The sequence below is a fragment of the Accipiter gentilis genome, chromosome 30, assembly GCF_929443795.1.
Source record: "Accipiter gentilis chromosome 30, bAccGen1.1, whole genome shotgun sequence".
In the NCBI taxonomy this organism is placed as follows: domain Eukaryota; kingdom Metazoa; phylum Chordata; class Aves; order Accipitriformes; family Accipitridae; genus Astur; species Astur gentilis.
Window position 1 is genome coordinate 8,983,277 of NC_064909.1, and position 16,948 is coordinate 9,000,224.

General features: G+C 37.7%; 1 protein-coding gene across 3 annotated transcripts in view; it reads left to right on the top strand.

The window, feature by feature from the left end:
* HHAT (hedgehog acyltransferase) overlaps positions 1-16,948 on the top strand; it is a 169,270-nt gene that overhangs the window by 84,889 nt on the left and 67,433 nt on the right. For all 3 annotated transcript variants that reach the window (XM_049833998.1, XM_049833999.1, XM_049833997.1), the window contains exon 11: positions 12,321-12,465. In XM_049833998.1, the coding sequence (XP_049689955.1) occupies positions 12,321-12,465 (145 nt within the window). The remainder of the gene's footprint in view (positions 1-12,320; positions 12,466-16,948) is intronic.

Below are 16,948 nucleotides of genomic sequence, written 5' to 3' on the forward strand. Positions count from 1 at the left end.
TCTTGAAGGCTATTTTTGAAAAGGAAAGTTAATTTTTGTCCCCAGAATAGCAGATGAGTTTCCAAAAAAAATACAAAACATAGGTTTGGTTTTTTAACCCATTCTATTTACCCAACCTCTTCATTTATTGTTGTTAAAGTTGAGTTATATAATTTAGTTGAGCAGAAGGTGTTTAATTAGTAAAATAGTAAAAAAACCCTTGAAGAATAAGTTGAATTTTAATTCTGCTCTGTTTTTAAAATTGAATTGATCACAAAGAATAAGAATTATATTAAAACTGCTCCCCTTTTCTCCCCCCACTATATTGTCTAAATTCTCTTGCAAAAGAAAGGTTTAGAAATCTAAATAAAGCACATTTGACTCTCATCCTTCACTGAATCCTTGTGCTGACTAAGAATATATATAAAAAGAAAGCAGATTTTATGGTAATTTAATTCTCAGCACTTGAAACCTAAGCGCAATATGGGTAAATAACGTTTTTGTAGCAGTCTGAGAGGTTTTAAATGTTGTCTCAGGCATATTGAACTAAAATGAACAAAGAAGCATTACTTGTGAGAAGTAAAATCAGCATATAAACAAATATGTACTGAAATCAGTAAATTTTCCTGACTCGAAAAACTGGATCTGAAACTTTGCATTTGTACTGGTTGGAAACCAGTATGGCTTCCTGATTTCAGCTCTAAAAGAGCTGATGCTCCTTCTTCTGTACTTTTCAGCTTACACTGCTCTGAACTTTCATGTTTCAGTGAGGTGTGTTGTGAGAAGTTATCTATGCAACTTTTTTCCCCTAGAGGTTACTTGTTAGATATCAGTAAATTAGAACTGAATTAAGTAATACTGTCTTTTCATTAAAACATTGTATATAAACCAACAATAAATGCTATGCATCATAAGCTAGGGCAATCTGGGAACTTTATATTAAACTGGAGAATTTTCATTGTGTTTTTATCAGGGTTTTTTTTACTTTTTCAGGAGATATTTAGGCCCATTCTGAGCAAAGTAGTGCTTTGTTTCACTGGTTCTGTATTAATATCTTACAAATGAACAGAGACTCCAGTATTAATTTGTTCAACATCAATGACAGAATTTGTATTGACTTTTAACAAATAACATGTCAGATTTCCGAAAGAAAATGCTAATGGCTGTCATTCTTCCAGTGATATAAATATTTTTCCTCCTCATTTTTCCTTAAGGAAAACAAGATATAGATCTATACAAGAAATTAGATCTTGGTATAAAAATAGATAGATTTAAATCTTAGAATAGCTGACAACATCTTTAAATCAATGGATTTTTAAAATAGAAATATTTGGAAATCATCCAAAAGAAGATGTAGCAAAGGGTGTAAAGTTGGCAGATTGTTAAAATTAATGTTTTAATCTCAATTGAAACAGCAACATTTATCTTCTTTTCTTTTGTAAAGTGAAAACTTATCATTGAGTCTAGTAAGAATTTTTTAAATTGAGACATAAAGGTCTCTCTTCTAAAAATCATGCTATGATGAATTTCTAGTTTAAGATCTTATTTCTAGCTTTATTTAGTAAGAAACTAAATACATTATAAACAATTCAATTTGAGAAACCAACTACTTTTAAGCATGGCTTATTTTAAAGTAATTTGTACTATCCTTGTAAGAGTTTTGTTTTTTTAAAGTATAAAATAGTTTGATTTCTACGTTTTCATTTATGACTGTAACGAGGTGCACTAATTAGGTCCATTTTAGTACACTGTAATTGCCTTCCCAACCACCCTTTGCAAAAGGGGAAATATTTTATATGATGTCCGTGGTTTTGTTAGTGTGTTAGACTAGGTTTGGTTAGTGTGTTAGATATTTTCTTTTTTTTTTTTCCTCCAAAAAAGAATGAACTCCATATGTTTGTCTCTATAGTTAAAATATCGCCATTGTTTTGGGTACCAGAGATGTGGTCAATGATAATTGGCATCCTCAGCTTCACAGAGAACAGAATTACAGAGGTATTTCAGAAAGTTGAGTGTGGTGAGGGGTTTTTATCCATTTTTTTTTCTCTGTTTAATTTTGTTTGCCCTGTTTTTTCTGCTAGGTGCATTAAAATTTCTACAGTTATTATAAGTAGGTTAGGCATTATGCAATGATCCTGCAGACAGCTAGAGTGGAGCTTGGAAAGGTACTGACTGGTCAGCCTGACCTCTGGGCTGTGGTTCGACAGGGACTTAAGCTGATCTAAAAGCTCACTGCTGTTGAATGGTGAAAGGTTTAATTTTCCTTTCCTCCCTTCCTTGCAGTCTCACCACTTTGTCTTCTGCATGCTTTCCTGCTGGAATCTTTGCTGCACTGACCTAGCTCTTTACCCCAGCAGAAAGCTTTACTTCCACTGTTTAGTTTATTGCTACATGATTTGTCTCATGGAGAGGAATCTGAAAAGCACCCAAAGCAGTAGAAACCAATTGGGTTCTTCTGCAGTAATTACTCAGCCCTATGTTAGGGCCCAAATTCAGCCTAGCCAAGATAAAGATTCCTGTGAATTTCACAACCATGTCCTATATACATCAAGCAAATGTACAACTATCTGCTTTAATGACAGAATTTCTTTTTGCAAGTACAACTCACTTTAAACTGCTGTGAGATAACTGTAAAACTTCCTTCTGCAGCTGAGGCAAGATCAGACCAAATGTTAGGAACTCGTTCAAGGGAAGTATGTTTGTTGACCACCTTGCAAGATTAGACCTTTAATAAGATCTCTGTAATAAAGATTCTTCTCAGCTGTTCTTCAGCACACACTAGGCTTTGATCTTTATTTTGCTTCATTTGGTGGGAAGAGTATTTATATCACTGGTTTGCTAATGTCAAGCCTGTCTGGCCTTTTATTTTTTAATAATAGTTTTCTGTAGTTCATACATATTTTTTATTGCAACGTGGTGATTCAATTAAGTAGTAAGCATTGCCAACGATAGTTTCTTCATAACCTTTTTATATGCTTGCTGTAGACTGCTGTTGGGTTTGTCACTTCACTCTCTGAGAATCTGTAAGAACGTAAGGTGGGGTAGCTGAACAAAGTCCCTTAACGAGACTTACTCTCTAGTGCAGAATTGGGTTTTGATATCTAAGTATCACCCATAATGTCAAAGCCCAGACCAGTGGATGGGGCTCGCCCCTTACCCCCCACCCCAACCTTGAGTTCAGCCATATCATTGCTCTAACCAGAAATCTCTACTATCCAAAGTAGATGTAGTCTGACTCAAAAATTAATGGAAACTCCTTTTCCTAGATGTGAACATTAGTCAGGGCAGACTTGTGACAACTGGTCTTTGTGTATGGTACCTAGAAGGAGCAAGCTTAGTTATTGAGGTGCTGTTTTGTACTGAGCTGCTGAATGACCATCAAAGGTGAATATAGGCTGGCTGATGCATCCTAGGGTTTTTCCACTGACTTTTAGCTTTGCCAACAATAATTCTGAGTCAAGTAATTCTTGCCATGTTTCGGCTTCTGCTTGATTTTATTTTTTTCTCTCTTCTCCACACTCCTCTTGTTAAGGGTTCATTTGTCTTCACGGAAGTGGATCCCAAAATATTTTGAGAGACCTGCTAAAAATGCATACACAGAGACACAGACTAGCACTCTGACTCTGTTTTTTCTTTACTGAGGGAACTTCTTGTCTCAGACTCAGTAACAAAGACTGAAAATCTAGGAGGTGTTGTTTTGTGTGAGGGACAAGCATATGCAATATGATACAGGCTTTTATATGGTGAATAACAAAGTGGCTGCAGTAAGATTTCAGAGATGACATTCTATTGTTTCATACCTTTTGAGTACAAGCATCCATTTTTTGTCAAATCGTGCAAGAAATATTTTTGATGCCAGCAGTGCAGAAACTGTTGTGATTTTCCATCTGTCTTTAACCAGATGATTGCTGCTCTGCTTCAGACCACAATGTCAGCTGGGAAGCTCATTGCATAGCTGCTCAGTTGTCATAACAAAAAAATGTTTCTTCCACCTACCAGCATTACTTCCTCTTCTATTTTGGAGACATCAGGCAGTTTTCTGGTGCTCAGGCCATAATTCAGTTTGAAAAGCAAGTAAATCATGCTATGGGGTGAAAACAAGGTAAAAAGTGATGCTGCTTATGCGCTGCTTTGTTACTGTTATACGAATACAGCCTCCCTCTGTTGTTTACCTCAAAAATTAGTCCAGACAATAGATGTCGGAAGTTATGGAAATACAAGTTAAAGTACTGAGGAGTGGTTGTACTCTTGTCTTTCCACTATGCCTTGAGCTACAGAAGCTTGCCACAGGGAAATCCAGGTCTGTATTTCCTGAGAGTGTTTATCAGATGTCTCCATGGGGATTATTACTGTGTATTATTTATTTGTTAGCAGGTTCACAGTGGCAATGTGGGAGGGCCATAAAGGCAGGACCAAAATGCAGCACTAATGATTGGTGACGTTAGATCTTTTCCTAATTTGATTGCCATTTAAAAGGTAAAAATGTGGATGAGGGAACCAGCAGAACAAAAATAAGGATGTCAAGGACCTGGACACACAGGAAAGTGCACGGCTTTCTTGACCTGTCCTCCTTGGTGAGAACTGAGACACATTTATAGAACTATATACACTGCCATTACTTGGTTAAATTCCCTGCTGTAAACATAAAACAGAAAAGAGGATGGTGCATTTCAATGCTGTTCATTTTGCACTTTTCACAAGCTGCCACTTTAAAAAAAATAAAAAAAAAATATGTTTGGGCAGGTTCTTTGAGGGTGAAGAGTAAGTGTGGGAGCGAGTACAGAAATTTACTTCTGTGTATGTGAAACTTTCACACATGCATCTGTAAGTGTAGTGCATACATACAAGTCGGTAGGAGGCTTTCTTCAAACAGAAGTGGGGGTTGGCTGTTTGCTGAGAGATGCTATAAATGTAGATCTTTTGGAAAATCTAAAAATGAATTGGTGCTAGTGCAAGACAACATTTTGTTGAGTGAATATTTAGTAAGACATCAATAGAGAAGATGAGTATCTTCTCATACTATATATAGCATTTATTCCTAAATTCAGAAACAAGTTCTATATGTGAAAATAGATCTTAACTGACAGCTGCTTGATTGTAATTGTGTGCTCCTCTTTTTATAGGAGCGATGTAGGGAATTATAGGTCATTTGCATCATCCTGTCTCTTGGAAAAATGTTGTCAGTTCCCACCTTCATGTGTGAACCTTTCAGGAGCTAATTTTTACCTTTGTTTTGGAAGGAAAGTATATACCTTGAAAAGAAACAGGAGGTGACCTTAGGCCACAGTTCAGCTTGGGGAGAAGGGAGGGAACAACTGCAAGAAAAAGAAAATGCCAGAAAAATAAAGCAAAGTAAGGGGGACTGGTTCTGGGTTAGCGCTAGATGAAGAATGGAGCAAACAGGAGTGATTGCCATGATTACTGAAGGGTGCAGTATATGTTGATTGGAGATTTAATTTATTCTTCCATTTGGTGTGGCAGTTGTTGATGAATAAGATCTGGTAGCACATCTCCTTCACTTTCCGCTTGCAGGCCCGTTCCTTATCTTGTAACTGTTCTAGCTCTGGGCATTCCACAATTTCTTTTGGATTATTTCATAAATGGATATTTTTGCATGTGTATTCAACCAGAATTCTTTATTTTTGTTGCTTTTCTGTTCTGTGGTACAGTCTCCACTCTTATCCTATTCAACATCTGTCCCTCTGCTTCAGAGTGCGGGAGCAGGTACTGACATGTCAGCCTTTCATCAGCTGCCTTTCCCTTGCTCCTGCTGCTCTTTGAGCCTAACTTCTACCAACATTAATGAACATGTATAGTCCCTCCCTTCATTTCTGCAGTCTCCCAAACACACTTGTCACTATTACCCATTGACAATGTGTATTAACAAACATTTTCAGAAGTTGCCCCACTGCTTGGACCCAACCCATCTTCATTTCTACTGCCCGCTTTAAAAATCAAATAAATTGACATTCTGTTTGGCAGAGCTTTGACACAATTTTCAGCCTTTCCTCCATCCCATCTGCTCCCCCAGCTGCTCAGTCACACCCTGCCCTCCATTTTCAGTGCACCTAACTGCAGATAGATAAAATAGCCGTAACTGTTAGTCAGGATGTGTTGCTTCCCTTCCCACCATCCCATCTGTTCCTCGCTCTCTTTCAGCTTTTCACCCGTGCACTTCTTTTTATGCTGTCCTGTTATTTTTGGCAAATGGCTGCATTGCAGATGACCCAGATTCAAGGGATGCATTGAGGTGTTCACTCTTGTGGTAATGGGTTGATTACCAGAGTCCAGGGATAGACAATGAAGAGTTGGCCTGTCATTTATTTATCTAAGAACATTTTCTAAAAGGAAGCACCTAAAAGGACTTTTAAGATTGACTGGGTGGTCTCTGTTGCTTCTGTAGAGAAGTAAACAAATTTGGGCTTTACTCTTCAGTTGCGATGCAATGGGGGGTGAAAACCAAAGTTCAGATCCTTAAATTGTGCTGGTAAAAGGAACTCCAGCAAGCAATTTGAGTTTTTTTCCCAAGTGTTTTCCTGATAGGGATAATGGCACCACCTTTGCCCTTCCTGTACTGCAGCAACTTTACCCACAAACTTGTTTACCTATCTGTCACCCCCCCCCCCCCCAAATCCTTGCAAACCCCATATAACAGACCATTGCAAAGAATATTTAATTTAGTTTTTGTGACGTAAAGATGAGTCAACATTACATTAGCTTTTAAGCATTGCTTCTTTAGTGAAAACCTTCAAGAAATTGAAAGGATGGAGCTTTAATAACTGTAGAAAGCACACTTACTCCCTTCTCATGTATTAGGGGAGGCACTGAAAGATAATGCAGGACTAGGCGTTATATTCATGGTAGTTAATTTGCTTGATTTCTTCAATATAACAAATAGTGCAGTTTGTGTATCTTATTTTAAAATTATTATGTATAAGTTGGCTGATAGGTTTAAGTGGGAGAGGATGAAATCTGTAGAACAGATAGTAATTAAATGTTTAAAAAACCCCAACTCTTCTAAAAATTGTACTAGATTATTTCAACCCTTTAAAAACCAAAGGCAGATGAAAATAGAATAATGTAATCTGTAGTGTTGCAGTTTGTAGTATCAAGCACATGTTTCATGTCACTCTGGCCAATAGTATCTGACAGTCTTATTCCATAGTGCATATGTTCCCATAAGAAATATTCAACTGCTTCTCCAATTTTACCATACGCTCTTATTTTGCCACGTGCTTGGATTATCAAGTCTCTGGAAGGGTAGTTCAAAAAGAAATAAGTGTTGTGAATCTGTTTTACTCCATGAAGATGGATGCTTGTTTAAATTGCGGTGAATTTAATTCCCTTACATGGGACTTGTTAAAGTATTTTTAGTACAAGCAAGCTTGATAACGTCACTGACTTTATGTAGAAGTCTTCTTTACTCTGTCCCAGAGCAGCTATATAAATGAGATGGTTGCATATGCAGCACGTGTATATATTTTCCATCTTCTGAGCCCTTGCCAAGAAGTTACCAGCTAAAGTCTGTCAGGGTAGGCTTCTCACCACATGTAACCCTGTCATCAGGCTGGGTTTGCAGTGTGGTGGAAAACATGCATCCAGTTCCTGAGCCTTCCCTAAAACAGCATGATGCATGTGACCTGCTCCCAGAACAAGCTACTGCAAATGGTTTCAGCAGCCCTCTGAATAATGAGCATTTGGGACATGCCAAATCACCATGGTGCCACTGCTGTTGCTAGAAAAAAATTAAGAATGGTTGCTGTAGGAAGGTGTAGGATTGGGTCACTGATAAAATACTGGGGAATATATTTCTATAAAAGGTGACTTCAGCGTGATGTTTTGCATAGGACTCTGCCTAGTTTTAACTGCTGTACAGAATTCAGTCTTGAGTGTCTCCTGAGCTTCCACATGGGAGGGTGGATGACTTAGGCAGGTCAGTATTCCCCAAGGTATTTTCTCTGTTGTTGGCTAGCTAGAAGGTGTAAAGTTAGGAAACATACTTCTGGACCCTCAATTTCATCTCTCCATGTCATTCAGTAATATCATTGTACACAGTCCTGTAAATCAGTGAAAGTGCAAACTTATTGTTGATTACCTCTAACTTGCCTTAGAGAGAAGTTCTTTTAAATGATGCCCTGCTGTCTGAAGCCACTTCTCCTGCCACATTTGTTTCATGCTCATAGTGGTATAATTATCTTGTAAAGTAAATGAAATGAGTATTTTCTCTCACATCCTCTATAACTTCAAACTTCCAACTTGTCCTTGAACTGGACTTCTTAATTCTAACCTAAATGATCTATTCTGGTGCGGGTTGTTCTTCATAAGCTATCTTTCTCAAGAAACAACCATTATACAAGCTTCCTATTTCTGGCTTGGTTTTAGCTTAGGGGCTAAATGTGACATGCATATGTAACTGGAAATGGATTTAGGAATGGGAATGTTTGGACCATGCAAATCCTTTTCACGCCTGTAGTCTTCTACCCCTCTCAAACACATACACAGATGTACTTTTCAAGGCACCCCACTACATGATAGTGTCATTTATTTTTGTAAGATGACTGAGAAGGCCCAGTTGAGAGAGATCTGATGGTAGCAAATTTTGCTAGACCCAACAATGTGCAGAGAGGTTTTTCCCAACATTTGACAAAAATGTCTGAGGCTGGTCTTCATTTACAGCAGAAATTGGATTGGAATATTAACCCAAACTGTTCAGTTCCAGGAAGGTGGCCTGAGGCAACCTTTAAGTCACCTCCTATGTCATGCTGCATGCCTTTGGACTGAGTATCTTGACAATATATATATTTATTTTGTGTAGTTTAAATGCTGCAGTCCATTTATTTCACAGTGTGTGGTGGTGGTGGTGATTACTAGAAGTAAAGTATGATGAAGTATTGATGTGAGGTTACAAGTAAGATGGAGCATCGAGGAAGGATGCAAATACAAGGGTTGCAGCCAGGCATCCATGATTTCATTGTCGTTTTAACACTAGGCACTCTTTTGCCCCTCTATGTTCTAGCTGTATTTCCAACAGGACAAGAGGAGATAGAAAGAGACAGCAGTAAAATCCAGAGAAACACCACAAATTCGTATCAGCTGGCTTGTCTTGTTGCAATGGAACATATTGGTAAAAGCATTAAATAGCATAATGAAGAGTTGTGGGTGTGGAGGTTTTTTAATTTTGTCTGATGAAAACATCTTGCTGTATATTCAGAAAAATCCATGTGCTGGTAGATATTTAGATCACAAATGTTATTATGAATTATGTAGACCAGCCTCAGTCCTTTTTCATGTGTAAATTAATGCTTCCATTGTATTAATTTGAGCACAATAGCTGCTCAGGTACTGTCATAGTTAGCTTTTTCTAGCTGACATGAGATGTTTGAAGAATGTTTTATTTTTTTACCTTCATTGCAGCTGGGTAAAAGCTGCATTGACATCAAAGACTCTCAGGAAAACGTGTACTGCTTTTTGGATCAATGCCTAGGGAAGCTAATGGAAATTAGCTCCAGCAAAACCCAGAAAGGGTTCAGTGTTTGTGTAAACTGTTCCTGTCCTAAACTACTCCCTTATACCTTATAAACGACCAAATGCTTTTTTGGTCTGTACTATAGTTAACTGGTATTGTTTAACATACAGGACTTTTGAAGAGGGTGACGTATTATATGTGACAGGTTTATTTCATTTTTTTAGTAACTTTTTTTTTTTAAAGTGGCAGAGCTTTTTTAGCTATTCATGTTGTTTGTCTTGGCTGTACTGCTTTGGGTTGTAAAACAGGCAGACCTCACAAACTCACCAGGTCTAATCAGTGCCTTGGTGGAAAATGCAGTCCAACACCAGCTGTCTGATGGGTTGTCCATCTCTAACTCTTTCTACAGCTTTACCAGAAGGTTCTTCTGTTTTTCTCTCCCCTAATTAAAACTGTTTCTCTATAGAGTTGATGAATAAGTTTGATAGACAAAGGGAGAGTGAAAGGTAGATCAGATGATAGACTATGCTCTATAGATAAGCTACAGCTCAATCAGAATTAATTAGCATGGTGTAAGAAGAGGGTAAGTTTGGTGACTCTTAACACAAAAGTTCAAGCTAGCATGATCATAAACTTATTTAAAGTTGGTTGTTAACATTGATTTAGTAGTAAGATTTCAAACTTTTTCTCTGTGTGCATACACTTATGCATTCTGAAAGGGCATACATTTTTTTATATGTCGGACCACACATTCATACTATGCATTTCAGGAGAAGAAAACTTAAGATGTCCTCTACCTGTGTGTGAACTGAAAGAGAATGTTTTGGAAGTCCTTGGGCAGCTTTGGAGATGCAAAGTACTAGAAAGGGAAAAAGTTGTTTCACTAAGTAACTGTCAGTGTCTGAATATTTATGTAATTATCTTCTCTACTCTTCTCCTGTGATGCCCTAGTTTTCATCCAGAATTTTCAGAGAAAAATCTGTCTGTTCTTATACATGAATGTTTTTCATAGCGGTGTGTGGAAGATTGAGTATTGCTGTATTGCGCATACAGGCTGATACAGAGTACTTTCCACTGAAGCTTATCTATCCCCATTTTTGTGCTGACTCAGACTGACTCATACACTAGTTATAGTTCTGACTGGGGCTAACATTCAATTTACCACAGATCTACTTTGCAGTAATATGTTAAAATTGTATTTTTATGCTTGTAACTGTCGTTTATTTGAAGATTTGTCACTTTATAATATAGCAGTTGAAACATTTGTTTTGATGCTTACAGAACTAGCAATTTAATCATCTAGGAATGTGTTTTTTAGGTCTGTTTTGAGTATGTGTTTATGTTGTTTCAGGTATCTGAGCATGAATTCTGGTCTGGCTGCAGCTATTAAAGATTAATTACTGCTCTCTCTCTTTTATTTTCTTTTTTTTTTTTTTTTATGCTGCGGTCAAAAGACTTTTTCTGCAACATAACCATTTATGATGTGAAGGCTGAGCAGCTCCTGAAATTTTCCTTAGTTCCCATGCCCTGGCAAATGCTTATCACTTCACATGAAGCATTCAGTCTATTGTAGGTTCAGGCACTATGTAAAGAGGCTTTCAGCCTAGGGCCATGATGAACAAGACACTTTTCCTTATGCAATAATGAGACAATGTTTCCTTGTGAAGTGCTGTAATGCTTTTTAAACTCATTCTAACAACTGAATATTGGAGGAAGCTAAAACTTTCTTATCCTTTTTTCACCATCTTCTTGCAGCCTCTGTGCTGCACTCACGCCTCAGATGGTAGTGCAAAATATAGATTAAAAAATATGTGAACCAGTATATGGTGGAGAGAAACATACTTAATTTGTATCATTAGAACAATAGTACCAAAAACTTTGTAACAGATACTTATACTTCTCAAATATGAGCAGTAATATTTGCACTGAGAAAAAATTTGGGATTGCATGTGTATTTAAATCTTTTTTTTTCTATGGAAGTATCTCTTTGTTAAGGTCAATCAGTTCTGATCTGACTCTAGAATCTTTCAGTGAAGTCTTATTAATCAAACAAAGCATTAATGACTTCTGAAGTTGTTTGATGCTGTTTGTTTTGTACTGAAGTGCTTTACTCCATATTGCAAGCCACTGGATAGTATTATCCACCCCAGAAGCATGTCCTTAGTGTTTATGTCCATCAGCAAAAATTCATCAAGGAGTACATTTAATAAGAAAAGAATTAAGACATAGAATGTTTATGACTGTGTCCAGTTCTGGTCTCCCTACTACAAGACGAACATGGACATGCTGGAGTGAGTCCAGCAAAGGGCCACAAACATGGTGAAGGGATTGGAGCATCTGCCATAAGAGGAGAGGCTGAGAGAGCTGCGACTGTTCAGCCTGGAGAGGAAAAGACTCGGGGGGGATCTTATCCATATGTATAAATACCTAATTGTACGGAGAAAGGAGATAAAGCCAGACTCTACTTTGTAGTACTTAGTGACAGGACAAAAGGCAACAGACACAAACGGAAATACAAGAAATTCCATTTAAACATAAGAAAATGTTTTTTACTATGAGGGTACGGCACAGGCTGCCCAGAGAGGTTGTGCAGTCTCTATCATTGCAGATGTTCAAAACTCTACTGGACACAGTCCTGAGCAGCCTCTTGTAGCTGACCCTGCTTTGGTGACCTTTCTAGGTAACCTCCAGAGGTACGTTTCAACCTCAATTATGATTCAACACTGCTTTTTTCGCAAAGTCTGGGATCTCTTTCATAAGGATTTCAACTTCTGGATAAAAGTTGTTTGTTGCAACTACAATGTGTTTTTCTTACATTGCTTGAAAAATTGTAGTGGTTGTTAACTTCATCTGCACCTTTTGTTTTGCCCCTCAGGACCGTTTCTTCTCACCAAGAATTCGTCGTCGACTTCATGCTGTCCTAGCATCTGTTAGCACTTCAATGCTGATTTTATCAAATCTCATATTTCTTGGAGGAAGTCACGTTGGAAAAATCTACTGGAACAGGATCTTTATGGAAGGCAAGTTTATTTTTATGTGCTTTCTAGATAACAGAACTTTCCAAATATTACCTTGGGTGGGCTGAGCCAGGTTCTTCTCTTGCTGCACTAACTGGGATTAACTTTCCATTCCTGTTCAAAACCATCAAAAATCTTTCTGACAAAATCTAAATAACTGTGCCGGCTGTGTGACTACAAAGAAACATTGCCTTTCTCTCATCGTCTAGAAAGCGAGTTATCAGACTTCTATGTCAGTGAAATCACTGAAGACTGAATAATAAATGTGTGACAAGTTAGGCAGGTTGGATTTTTTTTTTCAGCTCTGAATTTCATGTACATCAGTAAGATTAGTAAGCCAACCCCATAGATTCTGTGGAGGGTTAGTAAATGAGATCTTGTCGTGGTTTAACCCCAGCCAGCAATTAAGCACCATGCATCTGCTCACTCACTTCCCCCCCACCCAGTGGGATGGGGGAGAGAATTGGGAAAAAGTAGTAAAACTCGTGAGTTGAGACAACAATTTAATAGAATGGAAAGGAAGAAAATATTAATGATAGTAATAATAATAATAAAATGACAATAATAATAATAAAAAAAGAATTGGAATACACAAAAAAAGTGATGCACAGTGCAGTTGCTCACCACTTGTTAACTGATGCCCAGTTAGTTCCTGTGCAGTGATCCCCTCCCCAGGCCAACCCCCCCCCAGTTTATACACTGGGCATGATGTTACATGGCATGGAATACCCCTTTGGCCAGTTTGGGTCAGCTGTCTTAGCTGGGTCCCCTCCCAACTTCTTGTGCTCCTCCAGCCTTCTTGCTGGCTGGGCAGGAGAAGCTGAAAAATCCTTGACTTAGTCTAAACACTACTTGGCAACAACTGAAAACATCAGTGTGTTATCAACATTCTTCTCAAACTAAATCCAAAACATAACACAATACCAGCTAATAGAAAGATAATTAACTCTGTCCTAGCTGAAACCAGGACAGATCTGCATAATACAGCATAATTGAGCAATTAAGGTTTTATTGTAGTGGATCTGTTGTCAGGGTAGGGGCCTTCTGACTTGTGGACGAGGTTTGAGGACAGAGGAATTTGGGTGACAGTATCGGCCTGTGGTGTTGCTGAATAAGCAGTATGCAGTGTTGTGCTGTGAGCTGACTCAGGAGACAAATTCAGCTTTAATTTTTTTTGCTAGAGCTCAATGTAAGCAGGACCAGTTTTCTTCTTAGGTTCTTATTGCTGCCAGAGGCCCACATTGCCAAATAAAGGTCTTATAGACAAATATTTCGTCCTCATGAGGGAAGTACTAATAGGCTTCTGTGCCTAGAAGCGCTCTCCTACAAAGACCACCACTGTCTATTGCTCCTTCATGCAGTGTTTTCTCCTCTTGTTCCTTGCAATGGTTTAGAGTCAGCTCTGGAGTTCCATGGTCCTACTTAAGCATCCCAAAATAATGAGTATTAAAGAGTAAGTTATGTACATAAATGGAACGATTTATCTTCTGAGCTCAAGTAAAAAAAAATATTTGAACAGACCTAAGAAAGGTACATTTTTAGCATAAAATATAGAAAAGCTTTTTGTTAATACTGGGCAGGGAAGATGGGGTGAAATACTTGCTTATGTTTGGTTTTTGCTCTTAAAACATGAAAGATTTGTTTTCTGTTTTCTTAAAAAGGCTTCCTATTGTCTTAAATTGTTTCCTCCCGGTTAGTTGGCTAGTAGTTTCAGTAGAAAAAAAATAGCTGAGAGAGTAAGTTTGGAAGTAAAGTTAGACATCACTTCTTATCTAGTAAAAAAAAAACGCACTAGTGAAATTGTCCACTTCAGGTTTATAGCTTTGTGCAAATTATTTTCTTAATGCAATCTGTATATTATAAATGGAGAAAGTATGCCTTCCACTTCAGAAGGATTAGCAGTTGGCAGAATGCTGGGGTTTGCAACTGATGAAGGACAATGTTTTAACAAGTAGAATAGTATTTAATTAAACCAGATCAATTATTGATTGTTTTTCTAGGTATGATTTGGTGTGGGTTTTTTTTTTTTTCCTTTGGTCTATTGTTTTGCATTTAACTTGAGTGCATACAGTTACTTCAGTATTGGGTACCAGGTGTCTAAGATAAGAATAGCAAGTTAGTTGAGTCATTTGCAACTTTGTTTCTATAATGTGTTAATCAAATTAACTTCACTTTTAGAGCATAAAAGCTTTTGCTTAGTGTAGTTCATACTCTAGTAGTAGAACTTGTCTCAGTGTTAAGCTTTATATGCCTGTATCCTTAGATTACACACATGACTGAGCATATTCTATTACTGCATTATGGTTCTGACAACTCACGTGTACCAGCTGAAACATCCACTAAGATTTTATTACATCAACACTCCTGCTCCATTGTGGTTTTCCTACTCTGGAACAAATGCTGAGCATTTAAGGCCAGTCAAATCCAGAAGGATTGTTCAGAACTATGGTCTTCAATTTAAAGTAAATTTAAGTGCTGGTCTGTAAGAGATGTAACAAAAATCTACACATATATTAGGAGAATGCAATGCTGAAAGGTAAAGATAAATAAATTTGTGTATCATCTGCACAGTTCTGGTGAATCCAATTCGTCAATATATTCAGACCAAACTAAATACTACAATATATACTCTTTGGTCATTCCTTTGTCAGGCCAAGGACAGATGAGATGATCTAGCTGCTTGTCTTCAACTGAAGTTTTTGTCATTACCTTCATAAAAAATTAAATGGGGATATGTTTGAAGAAGTAGGGGTGGTGGTAATGGGTGGATGTTCTGTGGGGCAGGAGGGTGTTTGTTTGGGGTTTCTATTTTTACACTTTTTCTGGTGTGATGCAAGCAATATAAAGTTCCCAAGCATGAAGGCTTTGATTAGAACAGATGTTGACCTCCTATTAGTATCTTGTGAAAAGTAGTCAAGAAATCTGGCAAGGGACCCCCAAACCTCTTCTCTATGTAATATCCAAATCTGTGTCCTTGCACTTTGTAGGCAAAACAATGTTATAATGTCCAGTACATTACTAAGATCTGCTAGATATTTATCTGGTTACTTTGAGTCAATAATTGTTAGCTTTGGGTCGAGAAGAGAGAAGATACTTGGTGAATTTCAGGTTACAATATTAAAAATAATATTCTTGCTTTATTTAAAACCTTTTTGATCTGTTTGAAATTCATCTTAGTTTAGGAAACCTAAACAGGGTTTTGCACCACTCTAAAACCAAATCTAGAGAGCAGACATTTGCATTTGGAGGACATATCTACATTCTCAGCAACCTGGGCAGCAGGACTTGAGATTGGTTGACTGAAGTGGCAGAGGGCTCTGCAGCAACAGTGTGACATAAAACCCCTCTGAGGTAAGGAGTAGAGATCAGGTAAGGAATAGAGCTCTGTGGAAACAAAGCTGTCCACCTGCACATCAGCTGCAAAGAATATTCAGTTCCTTTCCTGTGTTCAAATCCCACAGAATTATGTCTAAAAAGACTTGTATGTATACAGGTAGGAAGCAAATAGGAGAATAGATGTGCATTTCACAGTTTGTAAATATAACTGGCATTTGTAGATCACTAACAAAATTAGTCAAGAGCATATGTGCTAAACTCAAGCAATAAAATGCACCTCAGAGCAGAAATCAGATGTCCAGGTTTAGGTGCAGCTTTAGGTGTTGTGCATGGCATTTTCAGGTCTGGCAAGTAAATGAACCTGAGAATATTAGTATTTTAAAACCCTAAATGCCCAACATATAGCACTTTTTGTAGTCAGAAATCAAGTCCTATTGTATAATATCTAAAAACAGTGCTTGGAGAGCAGCTTCCCATTAGCATGTGTGTGACAGCGAAGCAAATTTGAAATGGTTAACTCTTAAAAGGAAGTTTTACTGAGGTTGAAGAGGTACAAAATGCACTTCTAGTTTTGCTCTTTGGTTACTGAAGGGGATCTACTGTTGTCTTTTGCAAAGACCGAGTATTATCAAAAATCTATACAGTTGTCTGAGAGTGGGGAGGAGAGGCCATGGGTATGAAAGTTAAACTCCAGGACAGCATAGTCAGTGCAGGGAGGACCATGTAAGTGAGCTACCTTCGTCATCAAAGCTTTGTGTATTGCTTTCTAGAAACAAGACTTAGATGAGGTGTTTTCTCACATGTGATAAGCTTTGGATGCTGCAATGCCTCTTGCCATGCCATAGTTACACCTTTTCTTTTCCTGGAAGTCTTGCTTGACTGATATTTGAACTGTTTTGCAGTGCCTTGGCAGTGCTTTCCACAGCTGCCATACCACTGTCAAGGAGAATTTATATTTGAGCGTGCCAGGTTGCAGTATTTTTTTAGTGTTTGCTTTCCTCTTGTGAAAAACAAATAAAATTTATCTGGCTTCAGAATGAATTTCTGTGCATCATTGAAATCACTGTTGTCAAAATTATGAGAGCAGGGGTGTGTGTGTCTTATATGTATGAGTATTCTTAAATTTGTTCTCAAACTGTTCGAACCACCC